General features: G+C 37.0%; 1 protein-coding gene across 1 annotated transcript; it reads right to left on the minus strand.

Annotated features, from left to right (window-relative positions):
• Window positions 1-688: 688 nt before the first annotated feature.
• ctdnep1a (CTD nuclear envelope phosphatase 1a) lies at window positions 689-15,537 on the minus strand. The gene is made up of 8 exons (XM_073840996.1): window positions 14,816-15,537; window positions 13,461-13,527; window positions 11,450-11,568; window positions 9,009-9,080; window positions 8,742-8,858; window positions 8,466-8,577; window positions 8,202-8,286; window positions 689-1,608 (listed from the first exon to the last, which is right to left on the minus strand). The coding sequence occupies exons 1-8, from the start codon at window positions 14,918-14,920 to the stop codon at window positions 1,548-1,550; spliced, it is 738 nt and encodes a 245-aa protein (XP_073697097.1). The 5' UTR covers window positions 14,921-15,537; the 3' UTR covers window positions 689-1,547.
• Between the last annotated feature and the right edge of the window lie 371 nt (window positions 15,538-15,908).

Genomic DNA, 15,908 nt, shown 5'->3' on the forward strand with positions numbered 1-15,908 from the left:
TAATAAAGACATTTATAATGTTTCTATTTCAGATAATTGCTGTTCTTCTGAACTTCCTATTCATCAAAGAAGCCTGAAAAAAATATACTCAGCTGTTTTCAACAATAACTATAAATGTTTTTTTGTTTTTTTTAAAGCAAATCAGAATATTAGAATGATTTCTAAAGGATTGTGTGACTGGAGTAATGATTCTATAAATACAGCTGATTTCTATTAATATCGCAGGAATAAATTACATTTTTAAAATATATTCAAATAAAAAAACAGTTATTTTAAATAGTAAAATATTTCAAAATTTTACAGTTTTTGCTGTACTTTGGATCAAATAAATGCAGGCTTCATGAGCAGAAAAGACTTCTTTAACAAACATTCAAAAATATTACTGTTCAAAACCTTTTGACTGGTAGAGTTTATATGGTATTGGGTTGATTTTCTTTATAAGTAACAGAGCAGAACCATAAACGGGCAAGTCTATTGTACAAAAATTGCTCACAATAAGATGCATTTAGATAATAGAGTTGGTGAATACTATGCATATTATGACTTTAAAGTTTTATAGTTTTAGTGCTTTGAAATCAAAATAACACAGAGAACAAAATAGAATCCAAGATCTATAATTCAGTAAAATGAGTCTGAATACCTCACATCTAAAATGTAAAATACCCTCAAAAAGTAGAAGAGACTGTCATTTCAGTTGTTGACAAAAGGCTCTATTTTATTTTTCTGTTATAGAAGAGTCCTTGTTGCTCAGTGTCTCTCTCTCAGTGGCCGATGTATCCATATCGAAGAGCATCTAAAAATGTGTCCTCGAAAACCTCACATATGAGCTATTAAAAAATACACAGAAAATTAATACCATAAGCTGTAATAATGGACTGTAGTTTTCTCTCCTGCTGATCGTACGGTTATCTCTACCACAGTATACTATTAGTACAACGGTATTAACAGCTCTCAGCTCTTAACATAGAGAAGAGGCTCAGATACCTGAGATGGCAGACAGAAGAAAAAAAACAAAAGGAGAGAGGAAGGACAGAATCTTAGAGAGAGAATGAGAGGATAAGACCATGTGACCATTTGTGCTAAGGTCATATGAAACTAAAAAGACAAACACAGACATTGAGGAAAGGGGGAATAAGTGCTTATAAAGTGACGGGCAGTTACAACCCATTCACTGATTCATTTGCCCCCAAAAAAATGAAAGGTAAAATTGGAATCAGAAGCTTTCTCCCCCATTCACTCAGAAACACTCTATCATGCACATGTTGAATCCAACAACTGTAAGGCAGAGTTTCCATTTTTTAAAGAGAAAAAAAAACAAGAAAAAAAATGCTGGCCTCTCCATTTGTTTTGAGTTTTTTTGTAGCTTCTTCATCATGTATGTCTCCTGTTCCTCCCATGTCTGCTCGCAGCATTTCCTCAGAGGAGTCCATATGACTAATGGGAGCTTACGATAACAAGAGGCTGACAATTCCAGCGCAGGAGAGGCTAACACTTAGCGGGCAGAGCCATGTAAAAACCAGAGGAGAGACTGGCCCTGACAGATACGATCACCAAAGCCGATGCTGGTGGAGATTTCGACTGAGGACGGAACGTACATCTGAGGTAAACCTAGAAAGAGAGTAAAAACACAGTAAGGTCAACTAACTGAAACAGCAACATAAAACGTGACAAAAGTTCTTTAAACATCAGAACATGATATTTGTGAATGTGCATCAAAGACAGAAGAGAATAAATTGTTGAATAAAGTTGTTGTTTTTGTTTTCTTTGCACATAAAAGGTATTCTCGTAGCTTCATAAAATTACGGGACTATTTTATCGATGTCCTTACTACCTTTCTGGGTCTATACAAGGTCAGAAATATCTTAATTTGTGTTCTGAAGATGAATGAACGTCTTACAGGGTGAGTAGTTAATGACAGAATTTTAATTTTTGGGTGAACTATCCCTTTAAGATCCTGCATCAAGTTGTAAAAATGCCTTGAGAACCCTGAATCTACCTGCATTTGAATACAAAAACATGCTTCTTGGTAAGGGTGGTTTGGCGAGGCACGCAGACAACAATTGGGCTGCGCTGACTGCAGACATGTAACAACATGAGGGTAGTAAGGAGTGATCTAAAATCCCAAGCATACTTGTTCAAAACTGCTAAAGCAGACAGGCTTATCACAGTGGTGAAACAACAATCTGGCATCTGTTAAAACAACTTCTGCTAAATAATGCCAGAGAGAAAATCTTTCAGATGTCTGGAATTACATTTCATGGCAGTTGGCCTACACATTTTGTCTGCTGATCATTTAAAGGTCACATTATTTACACCTTTCTGGAGGTTTACTAGTTGTTGATGTCCTTAAGAATATATATTTGCGGTATAAGTATATTACATAAGTATGTATGTACAATATATTTTTACAGCTCCTCCTTAATAGCGATGTCAAGAACAGGTAGATTTTAGCCTGTCTAATTAATATTCATGAGCCTCTCTTCTGATTGGCCTCTTGTTTTCTGAGTGACGCACGACCAGGCCAACCACAGGTAATTAGGGTCATGTATGCTGTAGCCTGTTGTGGCTTGGTGATACTCAGAGCCATATAGAAAGAGAGTTGCGACACGCTTTGATCTCGCCGCCGCGCGGTCACGTGGTTCATGGAGCTCTCAATAGTTCCAAACAACTCCGCGCTGTCAATGTGTTTGAATGGGTTTAAGTAGGATAGACAACAGTTTTACTATATTTGCAGCAATTTCGATTAATTATTAACACATAATGTGATATTGATAACTTCTCTAAATACGCTTTACAATCACATTTTATTCTGGGGGTGATAAAGAGACATAATTAATATGTTCTCATACATTTTGGCAGTCAAATGTGACCAAACACCTTAAGTGTAACTTTTATTCAATTAAATAATTGTAATATATATAGTTCAGTTCTATTTAGTTAATGTTTTGAGGAGTTTTTTTGTACTAAATAATACAGTATGTGCAATAATGATCCTGACCATTTAAAAGATAACATTTTGTAATATAGTATTTATATTATAGTTAGTGTGATATTTAAGGTAAAATACATTTGAATGTGTATTTGGACATGATCAAACACACTTTTTTTTTTTTATATGTTTCGATTTAACGATTTAATGTTAAATAAAAAAAAAGTAATTTACTCGTGTTATTTTATGATATTCAAATATACAGCATAAGTGAATATTATAAAAGGCAAGCAAAAATGGCATTTAACACAATAGAAAAGATGAAAACAGTGTTTAAAAAAACAAGGCAACCAATTGCATTCAGCATACATTTTCATCGTATTTCTTGAATGCAGTCTTTACTGAAACTCATTCAACCTCATACAGTGAGAGAAAGATTGCAGAAAGACTAAAAACGTAAAAATATGACAACTAGTATTTGGTTATGGTCGCTATTGCGGTGTTTTTCTCGTTATCTAACTGCATTTACAGTATAACTGTTTATTTTTTAACGATAAACATTAACTATAACACGCTTCTTAAAATACCACTACTGGTCAGTTTTCCGAGAGGTCAACTGATGCGTTAATGTAAAAAAAAAATGCAATAATTTCTTCAATTTACCGGCGACTGTGCTTGAAAAACGCTGAAATGAATGGGCTTCTATGGAGGAGCTATTGGTTGTTTGGAACTATTGGCCTCTCCATGGAAGCCTATGGGAGTGTCGTAACTCTGTTTCTCTATGGCTCTGGTGATACTCAACAGGATGTTTCAGAATGGTCACTAATGTTTTTTTTTAAACACCAAATGCAGTAAGCTACAAGACTCTTTTACTAGCAGATAAACAATCACGACGAAAAAATATGTACAAACTGGAATTAAGCAGCGATCAGGGAGCTCCTCACTAGCCGTGCTGAAGTGCATTCGCCAGCTTAGTTTCAGTTTAGTGGAATGGTACGCGTGGTGTTATACATCACATTTTCCGGAATCGCTGTGTGAAAGAGGCTGAAGTTGACAAGCCACTGGTCTCTTATATTAATGTTGTTTAGAAGCCTGTGCAATGTAGTTTTCCTGACATTCATCGACTGAACAGCGTTTTCTTGACTTGTTTCCGTGTTGTTGCTCAGCAACAACAGCAATGCGTGTTGTTGTCTGTGGGTTTGGCAAAAGGAGGGTGGTTGGTGCTCGAGGTGGTGACTAAAGGCGGTGACTGAGTAGTTCGGACGTCACATTTTTACGGAAGTCACAGTGTCTTGTGAAAAGACACAGCTACTTTATGCAGGCTGTGTGCATTTCTCTGTGGATTGACTGTATTCAAACTTATATGGTGGTAGTTACATAGCTCCTAGACCTCCGTTATCATGGGAAAAAAGTCAGAAAATGTTAGTTTTGAAAATATGGGACCTTTAAGAAAATCGGTGGAATGAATTTAAAGGGATAGTTCGCCCAAAAATGAAACTTCTGTAATTAATTACTCACCCTCATATCATTCCAAACCTGGAAGACCTTTGTTCATCTTTGGAACACAAATTAAGATATTTTTGATAAAATCCGAGAGCTTTCTGACCCTGCATAGACAGTGACGCAACTACCAGGTTCAAGCCCCAGAAGGTAAAATAGTCCATGTGACACGGATGAGAAGAAATTGTCGAATAAAGTTGTTATTTTTGTTTTCTTTTGAGCACAAAAAGTATTCTCGTAGCTTCATAAAATTATGGTTAAACTACAGATGTCACATGGACTATTTTAATGATGTCCTTACTACCTTTCAGGTCCTTGAACGTGTCAGTTGCGCTGCTGACTATGCAGGGTTAGAAAGCTCTCAGATTTCATCAAAAATATCTTAATTTGTGTTTTGAAGATAAACAAAGGACTTACAGGTTTGGAACGACGTGAGGGTGAGTAATTAATTACATAATTTTCATTTTGAAAATTATGAACTAATCCCTGTCATTGTTTCTCACCTTCATGTAATTCCAAATCCATATGACTTTATTTTTTGGGTGGAATACAAAAGAATATACTTTGAAGAATGTTGGTGACCAATAGTTTCAACACCCTTAGACTTCCATTGTGTAGGAAAAACAATGCTGAGACATTTCTCAAAAAAAAAAAAAAAAAAAGCTAAAAACGAAAAAGGACAAAATTATAATAAACATGCAAGGGTTATGTGAAGAATTATACAAATTAAGTGTGCAGATTTTATTGGGCATAAATCTGTGTAGGCCTAGTGATGATTAAGAGGTTACTATGACCATAGTCTCAGTCTCAGCCTCAGACGTCACGCCCATGCAGGGGCGCCGCTAAGGGGGGGAAAGTTAGGACAATTCTAAGGGCCCACGCCATTTACAGGCCTGATAGTGGAAAAAATTCCTGAGCCTGAACTTTTTTTTTCCCTTGCCCCCGAGGTGAGTGGGGTGGATGTACTATGTATGCGACGCACTTTTAACACATAACTTGTTGGTTCAGTTCAGTCAGATAAAGGTTTTTCACAAAAAAAGCTTATAGATTGACATTTCAGCCTTTATCCCATTAAAATGAATAAATCAAGTATATAATGCATAACATTTATTTAAAACAATGTCCTAATTGTTTAGATTTTTAGAAAGCACATTAACTTCTTTCACATAACTCTGTGTTTGCATAAAAAACATTGGTCAAGATTTGCAATAATCTGACCAAAAACAGCTAAAAATTTGGACGTGCAAATTAATTCGATGTCACGAGGGGGCGCTTTAGGAGCGCTGAAATATTACGGTTTCCCTAAGAATGGCTGAAAGCAAAGCAGCATTAACGCTGTTTTATCAGTCATGAAATGAAAATGCCAACGACACGTTTCTGAGGACAGTCGGTTCCCTTCAGATTAGGGCTGCAACGATTCGTCGACGTTGTCGACAAAAATCGATAATAGAAATAGTCGACAATGAATTTCATTGTCGATGTTGTCGCCAGACAACCGAGTGAGGCATCTTTCTGCCGAGAGTCGCACATACGCAGCTTCTATGCTGAGCGATAACATACAGAAATGGCGGCGTCCAACGCAGCAGCTGCGCATACCAAAACACACCCGTTTCACACATACTCCGTCTGCAGTGCGTTTTTTTTTCCACACCCATGTTAACGGATTAGAACGTTCACAATGTATGGACTGCAAACGCGTTCTGTGTGAAAGCAAAACGAGTCTGTGCTTCTTCTGCACCGCATACGTAACGCACACGGACTGTAGACGCACTGCAGACTGAGTATGTATGAAACAGGCGTAAAGTTTGGGAGCATTTTAGCCTGCTACGGCGAATTAAAATATTACCTGCATGGTTTGTAAAGCAGTCCTTGCGCATCACGGCAGCACCTCTGTGATGCACGAACTTTTAAAGAGAAAGCACATCGGACAGTTGAATGAAACGGAGTTTGGCTGGCCTCGGTAAGATTTAAATAACATGATGGAAGCCAATACGTTTTGTTTTGGATATACATTTTTGTTTACTGTTTTATTGCTGCTGATGGTTTACAGGAAGAAAATGTTTACTTGATTTTAATTTATTTTTTCTTATAAAACAAATGTGCCTGTCCATTAAAAAAATTATAGAGTTTCTTAATTTATGCATTTATGTCTGTACTGACCGAGCACTCTGCCTAATTGGTTTTAGACAGGGCATTTTTATTTACTTTTAGTATGAATTGGCCTATCAGCAGCAAAATATGCATTTTTCATTGAAGTACCCCCTTCTTTCTTGTGTTTACTATAATTTTCCACATAATTAAAGGAATCTCATGCTAAATTTGAGAAAAATTGAATAATTATCCGATTAGTCGACTAATCGTTTCAATAGTCGGTGACTAGTCGACTATTAAAATAGTCGTTAGTTGCAGCCCTACTTCAGATACATTCATATAAAGACAACAGTGCCGCGTTTTGACTTTGAAACGTGCAGTGAGCATATTTATTCAATGAAATCATTGCCTCTTAAAAGTTTAACCCAGCTCTATCGCGATTCTCGTCTTTCCGTCCTCAACTGTAAGACCTCTTAAAATAATTAATCCTCTTCTTTTACTATTTAAAATATTTACCACTTTTTATGGCCTTAAATTTGATACAACTAAATTGAGGAGTTTTAAGGACCCCATGAGCCCTCTACTTCAGGATAGCCCGTCGGGCAGCCGGTCAAATAATGTTGGTAGCCCGACTGGAAAACCCAATAGCTCCGGGACGTCGGGCTAGCGATTTTGCGAGCCCTGTAAATATGCCTTTATCGAAATCCTTAATGTCTTCCCCTGGCTTCATAAACATAGCCATGACTTACGGTTTGAGCTGCCAGTAGGAGACAATTGTACAGTATGGGAGCTTAAAACACCTTCGCGCATGGAGCATTGCCTTATTTAACCTGTATCAATCTATTTGACAAAGACACAAGGCCCGCCCCTTCCCTACTTCTGATTGGCTCATCGGCTAGAATGTGACTTGTTTGAGTCGTTGAGCGTTAAAGCTGCTCTCTGACCTGCACATCTCAGATTTAGAGAAATGACAGAGCAATATCCGCGAACCTGATTTTTTTTTCCGCAGCCACAGCACGCCGGAAATCCGGCGTGGTGCCGGAACGCTATCACCCCTGCATTTAGGGGCCCCCAGAGGTCTGCTTTTGTGTGGTGGGGGGCCCAACCTCATATTTTGTCATAGGGCCCAAAATTGCGAGTGGCGCCCCTGCGCCCACGGAACGTTGGCTAAACGTCTGATGCATATGGTACACTTAACTGGAAACACTTCAGGAATGTCGAAGTCGTCATCTGATTAGTTGAATTTGATCGAATTTCCAGGAGACGCGAGTGTCGCGTTTATTTTCGGTCCGCCGGGAAACAAAGCGCAGACTGATTTACTCTGCGTTTTGCTAAAAGGTGCTTATGCAGACGCCATTGTTGTTATACACATTTGCGACGTTCGTGAATAAATTACTGACTTACTGCTTGTTCTCCCTCTTCTTCGTTAACTTTCAATGCTGGTTATTTCAATGACTGACTTGTTGCACGCTAGTCTGTTGTTGTGAGGGCATTTCCACGCACCGAAACGTGACGCTGAACGAAGCAAACTGTGATTGGTTGTTTGACATGTCGGTCAAACGGCCTTATGGGCGGGCCTTGGCCAATGAAAGCTGCCTTGAATTCCAGACCTTCAGCCGTCAGTCTGAAGGTCTGGCTACACGAGACTACTATGACCATGACTTAAAAAAAATGTTTTTACCTCAATGCATCCAACATTGGGAGCAGGTTAAGAAGTGCTGTGTCGCTTGGGTCACTGAACCACGACTTTATAGGTATTGCATTGTCTGGGGGTGAAAACAAATTAAAATGACATTCATAAAACAATTTATTACACTATTTATTTTACAGATGCACAGAATTTTAATTTTAACCATTATCACATCTTGACAATCTGAGTGTACTGCTACTAAATGATCCTGTGAAATGTGCTCTCTCAATAGATGTACAGATGTAGATCGCTAACCTGGGTGACTTCGATAAGCTCCAGGCGAGTTGTCCAGAATGACTATACTGGAGAGATCACTGTGTACTACAGACAGATCTTTTATGTAGCTCCCTAAATCCAAAGTACAGTGCTACAACAAACAGAAAAGCGAGAGATGCATAGGTTCAGTAATTGAATAAACAGACATGAAAAACTACTTCCTACGCAGGACCGATCAAAAAAAATCTGTGCAGAGAGTAAGAATTGGTCCTAAGATATCTTATAAGCAGCAAATGTGAAGGTAGTGGGTTTTACCTGTCTGTAGTATCTTCTTTTGAGGATATCCCTGTTGTTATCCAGCTTATCTGCTACAGCCGATCCATATATCTCCATACTAGCTGTAAATACTACCAGCTCATACCACTGACTAACCTGACATATACCAAAAGGACATACACAAACATAGAATATACTCATTAGAATATTGATGAATTTTGTCAAAAGAAAATTAGTGCATTAAGCAAATAAGCAAAAAAAAGACTAATTGTTTGCTAATCTGCTCAAATGACAGACTTCACTCACCACTTCTAAAAAGAAGTCGACATGTGGCCTTTTATGGACAAAAAACCTGACTGGGTGTTTGTCTATTACCACCTGAATGAGAGAGAGAAAAAAAAATTTGTTTTTATTTTAATACATTTTAAAATGTAATTTATTCCTGTGATGGCAAAGCAGATTTTTAGCAGCCATTACTCCAGTCTTCAGTGTCACATGATCATTCAAAAATCTTTCTAATATGCTGTTTTTGGTGCTTGAGTAACATTTCCTATTATAGGGTGACCATACGTCCTCTTTTACCCGGACATGTCCTCCTTTTTGGCTGTAAAATTATGTCCGGGGGGATTTTGTAAAATATCATAAAATGTCCGGGTTTTTTTTATACCTCATTTCACTGACCGTCATTAATTCAACACTTTAAATGCAGCCACTGCCCACCGGCATTATTCTGAGGTAGCCTACCTGCAGGTATGAACTGGCGATCGGGAGCACCGGGACATTACCAGTGGGCCGATCACCGAAGCGAGGGAGACCTCCCCATATTAGGCGCTATTTTAAATTATAGCGCATTCAAAACCGCAAAAAGCCGAAAAGTGTGAAGCGGTGGGATCAATCACCCGCACAGTGCTGACGAACGCGCGCTGCGCTTCTGCCACGATGTACAATGATAGACAGTGTAAGTTGCTTGATCCATTCAGATAACACACAGAATTGTCTTATACAGTCATGTGATATGAGAACATTAAAGGTTCTGTAAGTTCTGCTGGGCTGGCTGAAAACAGCCACGACACTGGATACTGCATGATGAAGTAAAGTGGAAAATGCCAATAAATAATTACTGTCAAAACAAAATTATTACAAATTTCATAGTTTATAATTACTATTTAATTTTAAAAACCATATAACTAATGTTTTCTTGTGACCACCGTCTTACTACTAATATTCTAATAAATAATTTCTTTTAATTTTTAGTTGTAATTCGTTTTAATTGGAGTAAAATGTTAATTCAATAAGAGCCTGATTAAAGAATTAAATATGGGTCTTATATAAATTAGGTGTTTACTATACATAATAAAGTTCTTAAAGGGACAGTTTACCCAAAAATAAAAATTGTCATCATTTACTCAACATCATGTAATTTCAATAATTTCAATCCTGTATGAACTTTTTTCTTCTGTGTAACAAAGGAAGATACTTTGAGAAATTCAAAACTTTTTTGTCTATAGAGTAGAAATCAAGGGTAACCAAATATGTTTGGTTACATTATACAAAATATCTTTTGTGTTCCACAGAAGAAAGTAAGCCATACAGTTTTGGAACGACATGAGGGTGATGATTTTTATTAATGAATGTTTTTTTATTACATAATTTATTAGCAACAAATTTCCTGCATTCTAGCTCAAAATCAATGCTTTACTGCATGCATTTCTCTGTGACAAAAATGTAATTAAGTTTGTTGCATTTGAATTCAGCAGTATTTATCATTATTTGTTTAAATCCTGTTTTATTCATTCATGTACTCCAATTAAAGACCCTATAACCCTGCTGAAATAAACAGCTTAAACCAGCCTTGGTTGGTTGGCCAGTTTAGGCTGGAAGTAGCTGGTTTTAGCTGGTCTTTTAGTTGGTGGTTTCCGAGCCTGACCAGCTAAGACCAGCCTGGCCAAGCTGGAAAAGTGGTCAAAACCCTTCTAAAACCAGCCTGCTGACCAGCTAAAACCACCCAACTAGCACAGGCTGGTTTTAGCTGGGGTTTTTTTCACCAGGAAACCCAAGAAAACTTTCATGTGGAACTTGTGGGCCGGATGGGCTGAATTTGTCCAGGGCCGAATTTTAACCCCAGTCCAGCCCTGGGTACCTGTCTGATGATGTGAAAGACCCAATTGTCAAAACAATACAAAGAGGAACTGCGCTGCAAGAGCTGTGTGTCACTAACATGCCGAAACGCAAATGTAGTTTCACAGACAAATTGGGAAAAAAAAAGTTTTACAAGGCAATTCTTATTTAAGCATTTTATGTATTATTTATTTATGTTTGCATTAGGCCTGTATAAAGAAAAGACTAAGAGAGATTATATTTTTTACAGGGCAATACGGTTTTGATATAAGATGTAGTTCAAACAGAAAGAAAATTTAAATAAATGTGTGATTTCTAAAAGCGCCTTGGGGGGGGGGGGGTCCTCTTTTTGGATTCTCAGAATATGGTCACCCTACTATTATTATCAATGTTGAAAACAGTTGGGCTGCTTATTAGTTTTGTGGAGACCATGATACATTTTCCCAAATTCTTTGATGAATAGAACTTTCAGAAGACTGCATTTATTGAAAAACAAAAATAGAAATCATTTGTAACATTATAAATCTATATTTTTTAAATGCATACTTGCTGAATAAAAATATAAAATTTTAATTAAAAAAAAGGTTTTTAATAGCTAAGGAAATAAATTATTACATTTCATTTCATACCTTGAGGATAAAGTCTGGCGGTGTACCAGGCCTCACTGTAGGTCTAAGGACGCCATCATGGTGAGAGTGAATCAAAGTCTCATCCAGATCCAACACCAATATCTTCCTCTTCACCGTATCTAAGCAGCAAACAGTCAATATGCATCACACACAGTGGTGATTCAACATTTAGAAATCCAGTAAACATTAAAATCTCATCTCCATCGGCCTCTCCCAATCCTGTGCCATCATGATCTCATGTCCACAAGAATTTCATCTATGAAAAAGATTAAGGTCCCTTTCTATTTAAAACCTCTAGTCCTAATATGCAGTTGAAGTCAAAAAATTTACATACACCATGCAGAATCTGCAAAATGTAAATTATCTGACCAAAATAAGAGGGATCATACAAAATGCATGTTATTATTTATTTAGTACTGACCTGAACAAGGTATTTTACATAAAAGATGTTTACATATAGTCCGCTAGAGAAAATAAGTTTAATTTATACAAATTACCCTGCTCAAAATTTTACATATACTTTATTCTTAATACTGTGTTGTTTCCTGAATGATTCACAGCTGTTTTTTTTGTTTAGTGATAGTTGTTCATGAGTCCCTTATTTGTTCTGTAATAGTTGTGTATGAGTCTCTCAGTTGTCATCAGTCCTCAGACAGTCATTGTTGAAAAGGGTTCAAATACACAAAAATGCGGAAAAAAACAAATAATTTATGAGACCTAGAGGATATTTCTGAAGAATAGCAGGCAGTTAAACTGTTCAGGACAAACAATGGACTCATGAACATTACTTTAAAAAAAAAAAAACACAGCTGTAAATAATTCAGGTAACAACAAACACAGTATTAAGAATCAAGTGTATGTAAACTTTTGAACAGGATTTTTTTTTTTTTTTATAAATTCAACTATTATTTTGTCTTGTGGACTATATGCACACATCTTTTATGTGAAATATCTTATTCAGGTCAGTACTAAATAAAAAATAACTTGCATTTTGTATAATCTCTCTTATTTTGGCCAAATAATTATCATTTTGCAGATTCTGCAAGGTGTATATAAACTTTCGACTTCAACTGTATACTCTTAGTTCAATTCAGACACCCACCCCCAAAAAGTATTTTCCCAAAGATGTCTATTAATATTTTACAGAATGGTTTATAGGGAAATCAGCTCTACCCAAAGTATACTGTACTCACTTCTTAAAAAACAAAAGAAATCTTTGCCGACAGTGATTATATTATGACCGATTCTAGGTCACAAATGAGTCCTCAAAAAAAATCAAGTACTGCTCACTGCAGAGCCAAATAGCCTCCAGCTCCCCCTCTCTGAATGTCCAGCTCCACCTCTGTGTTAAAAAAATTGTGAAATTATGTTTAAGGACAGGGTAAGGGTCTATCTACACCCATTACCTCCAGCGAGGGAGAGCTGGAGCTCCAGCTACTCCCATATGTGACCCTGGACCACAAAACCAGTCTTAAGTCGCTGGGGTATATTTGTAGCAATAGCCAAAAATACATAGTATGGGTCAAAATTATTGATTTTTCTTTTATGCCAAAAATCATTAGGAAATTAAGTAAAGATCATGTTCCATGAAGATTTTTTGTAAAATTCCTACTGCAAACATTTCAAAATGTAATTTTTGATTAGTAATATGCATTGTTAAGAACTCAATTTGGACAACTTTAAAGGTGATTTTCTCAGTATTTTGATTTTTTTGCACCCTTAGATTCCAGATTTTCAAATAGTTGTATCTCGGCCAAATATCGTCCTATCCTAACAAACCATACATCAATAGAAAGCTTATTTATTGAGCTTTCATACGATGTATACATCTCAGTTTTGTAAAATTTAACCTTATGACTTATGGTTTTGTGGTCCAGGGTCACATATGGCTCTGCAGCAAGCACCCTCTCCGAAAAAAAATTGCAACATTGCATCCAGCTGTGTGATTAGAAGCTCCCCTAGTGGACAAAACTGCAAATAACAGTGGGGTGAAATGGGTGAGCGAACTTACTGAGTCTGTTTCTGGAAATAGGGGAGAGAGGTAATATGTCATAACGCACTGTTTGGTACTGGATTATCTGTGGAAGACAGAACAGCAGACAAAGATAGAGTCAGTGATGTACATGAAACAAACCATGCACACAGTCAGATATTCAGACAGATCATACAGAGGTCCTATGGAGTTCTGGCTCTTTTCATTAAAAATTTTACTTCCTAATATTTTCTCTTCTTTGGGCCTTTCATCACGCTGGTGCAAAGCTCAGATGATGGCATTGTATAGCAGACATCTATATAGTCGTGCACCCAGAATGGCCCCATACTGCCACTACTGGACTATTAATATACCCTAAAACAGCTGCCAAAAGATGTCACATAGAAGTGTAAGGCCAGTAGAAAAATCTGTGTACTTTGTGTATGCACTTATGTAATGTGACTTACAAATCATTTTGTGTGATTAAAATAAAACATCTGTATAAAAAATAATTTAAAAAAAAATCGTAATAAATGTTAGTGAAAAAACTGAACGGCAGTAGCAGTAAAAGCACTAAATCACAACTTAAGGCTTAATCTAACAATAAACACACCAATGGTGTTGGCTCAGGTAGTTATGTAAAACAACTCAAGGTCATTTTGAGTTGTTTTTGCAGAGAAGCCCCCAAACATTATAGTCTCGGAAGCATCGATTAGAACGGTTTGAAAAAATATCAAATCTTACTTATTGTCAAGATGTGGTTTGCCAATACTTTATACCTTTCTCAGTGAGTGTTTTGTACTTAGTTTTGGGTCTGTAACTCCTTTGTGGCAGGCTAAACATATAGAGGTTCATAGTCCAAAGTAATTAGGACATACAGCATCATAAATACGCTCCCGGGGTTAGAGAGGTACAGCTGAAACAGTTTCATCAAACTTTTTTAATACAATGTGAGCAACATTAACACAAATCAACAGTTAAAGCAGCATATAACATCTACAAAATGTTTATTTTCCCACATACAGTTATTTTTATTATTACAGATCATACAGTTGCCCAGCTGAATAGTGCATGTTTGTTTGCACTGAGAGCCATAAAATTTTGCATAAGTGACAACTAAATACAGACTATATAAAGATTGCAAAAATCTGAATAAGTTAAATGACTAAAATAAACAATTAGGAGTTGCATATAAACAATATTACTCAAGTAAAATATGGGTTAGAAAGTTTCTAACATATCACATATATACTAGTAGCTGTTTTTTTTAAGATTATTTGAAGACAGGCGCTCTTAAATGAAGAAAATCATATTATTTACAGATGACAGGTTGGAAAACATTATATAGAGAACCGATAAACATGTATTGACATGACATATGTTGACTTGCTCACCGTTCGTAGATGCTTCCTGAGGATGTATAAAATGAAACTCCATAATCTAGACGTCACTCCAAGGAAGGTACGAATCCCGAGTAAACACTGACGTGTCTTCAACATGCTGACAGTCGATGAACGGCGAATCGGTCAATCATAGAAGAGATTCACACTATCCGCTAGAGACCAATGACTTGAGAAGAGCTGGAACTACGGCTACAGCTAATCAGGTCGGCTAACCACTTCCCGCTGCTTCTTTGCTTTTAAAGTAACGCAAGCGAGGCTTGCCAAACTACAGAAACCAGAGCCTCTGCTGCACTTGGAGCAGCCAGTGTTACAAAACTGCTAAAATGTCAAACGTCTTAAAGCGTGTAGCCACGCACGCAAACAAACCTCTGCGTTCACAGGCTAACTGGACTTGAATTTCATTGGCAAGCAGCTAGCTCTGGATCTAGCCGGCTCTACAACAAATTATCCCTCCTCGGATCGGCGACTCTTGTGCTCGACAGGTTCGATGGTAATCTCAAGACTTCATACAAACGGCCAAGTGTGCAAAAAGTCCAATCAGACGCCATCAAATTCGTTTCAGTACATATCCGGGAGCAAACTGTGAGCCGCCATCGGTACTTTGGTTTCGTCACTTCCGAGAAACAACAAACGCGTCCTCAGTGAAGCTGGGTCAGGAGAAGAGTGAAGAGAACAGTGCTTCTGGAGATGGAGCCACATAGGAGACACAAACTGTCAAAACTATACTCTCACAGATATATATTTACAAATATATTGTTAATAAGACATGACGCAATTACTTTCACCTTACATAATAAAAGGCCAATAGGGCGAGCTATGCAATATATAAATGATTATAAATAGGGAGAAATCTAATTGTTATCAGTTTGATTTTATATTGATTTTTGATTTATAAAGATGATTATGAAGATTATGGTTACATGACACATTAGAAAGGTATATGGTCATATTAAGTGACGATGATGGATGATAAATCTCCATATTTATGATGTACAGTCATAAGGGAAAACAGATTCAAAATTCTTCAGATTGAGAATATCTCTCTACCTTTCATTGGCCTGCATGTGAAATCATGGTTTGTCAA

This window comes from Garra rufa, chromosome 5, assembly GCF_049309525.1.
Source record: "Garra rufa chromosome 5, GarRuf1.0, whole genome shotgun sequence".
NCBI classification, from domain to species: Eukaryota; Metazoa; Chordata; class Actinopteri; order Cypriniformes; family Cyprinidae; genus Garra; species Garra rufa.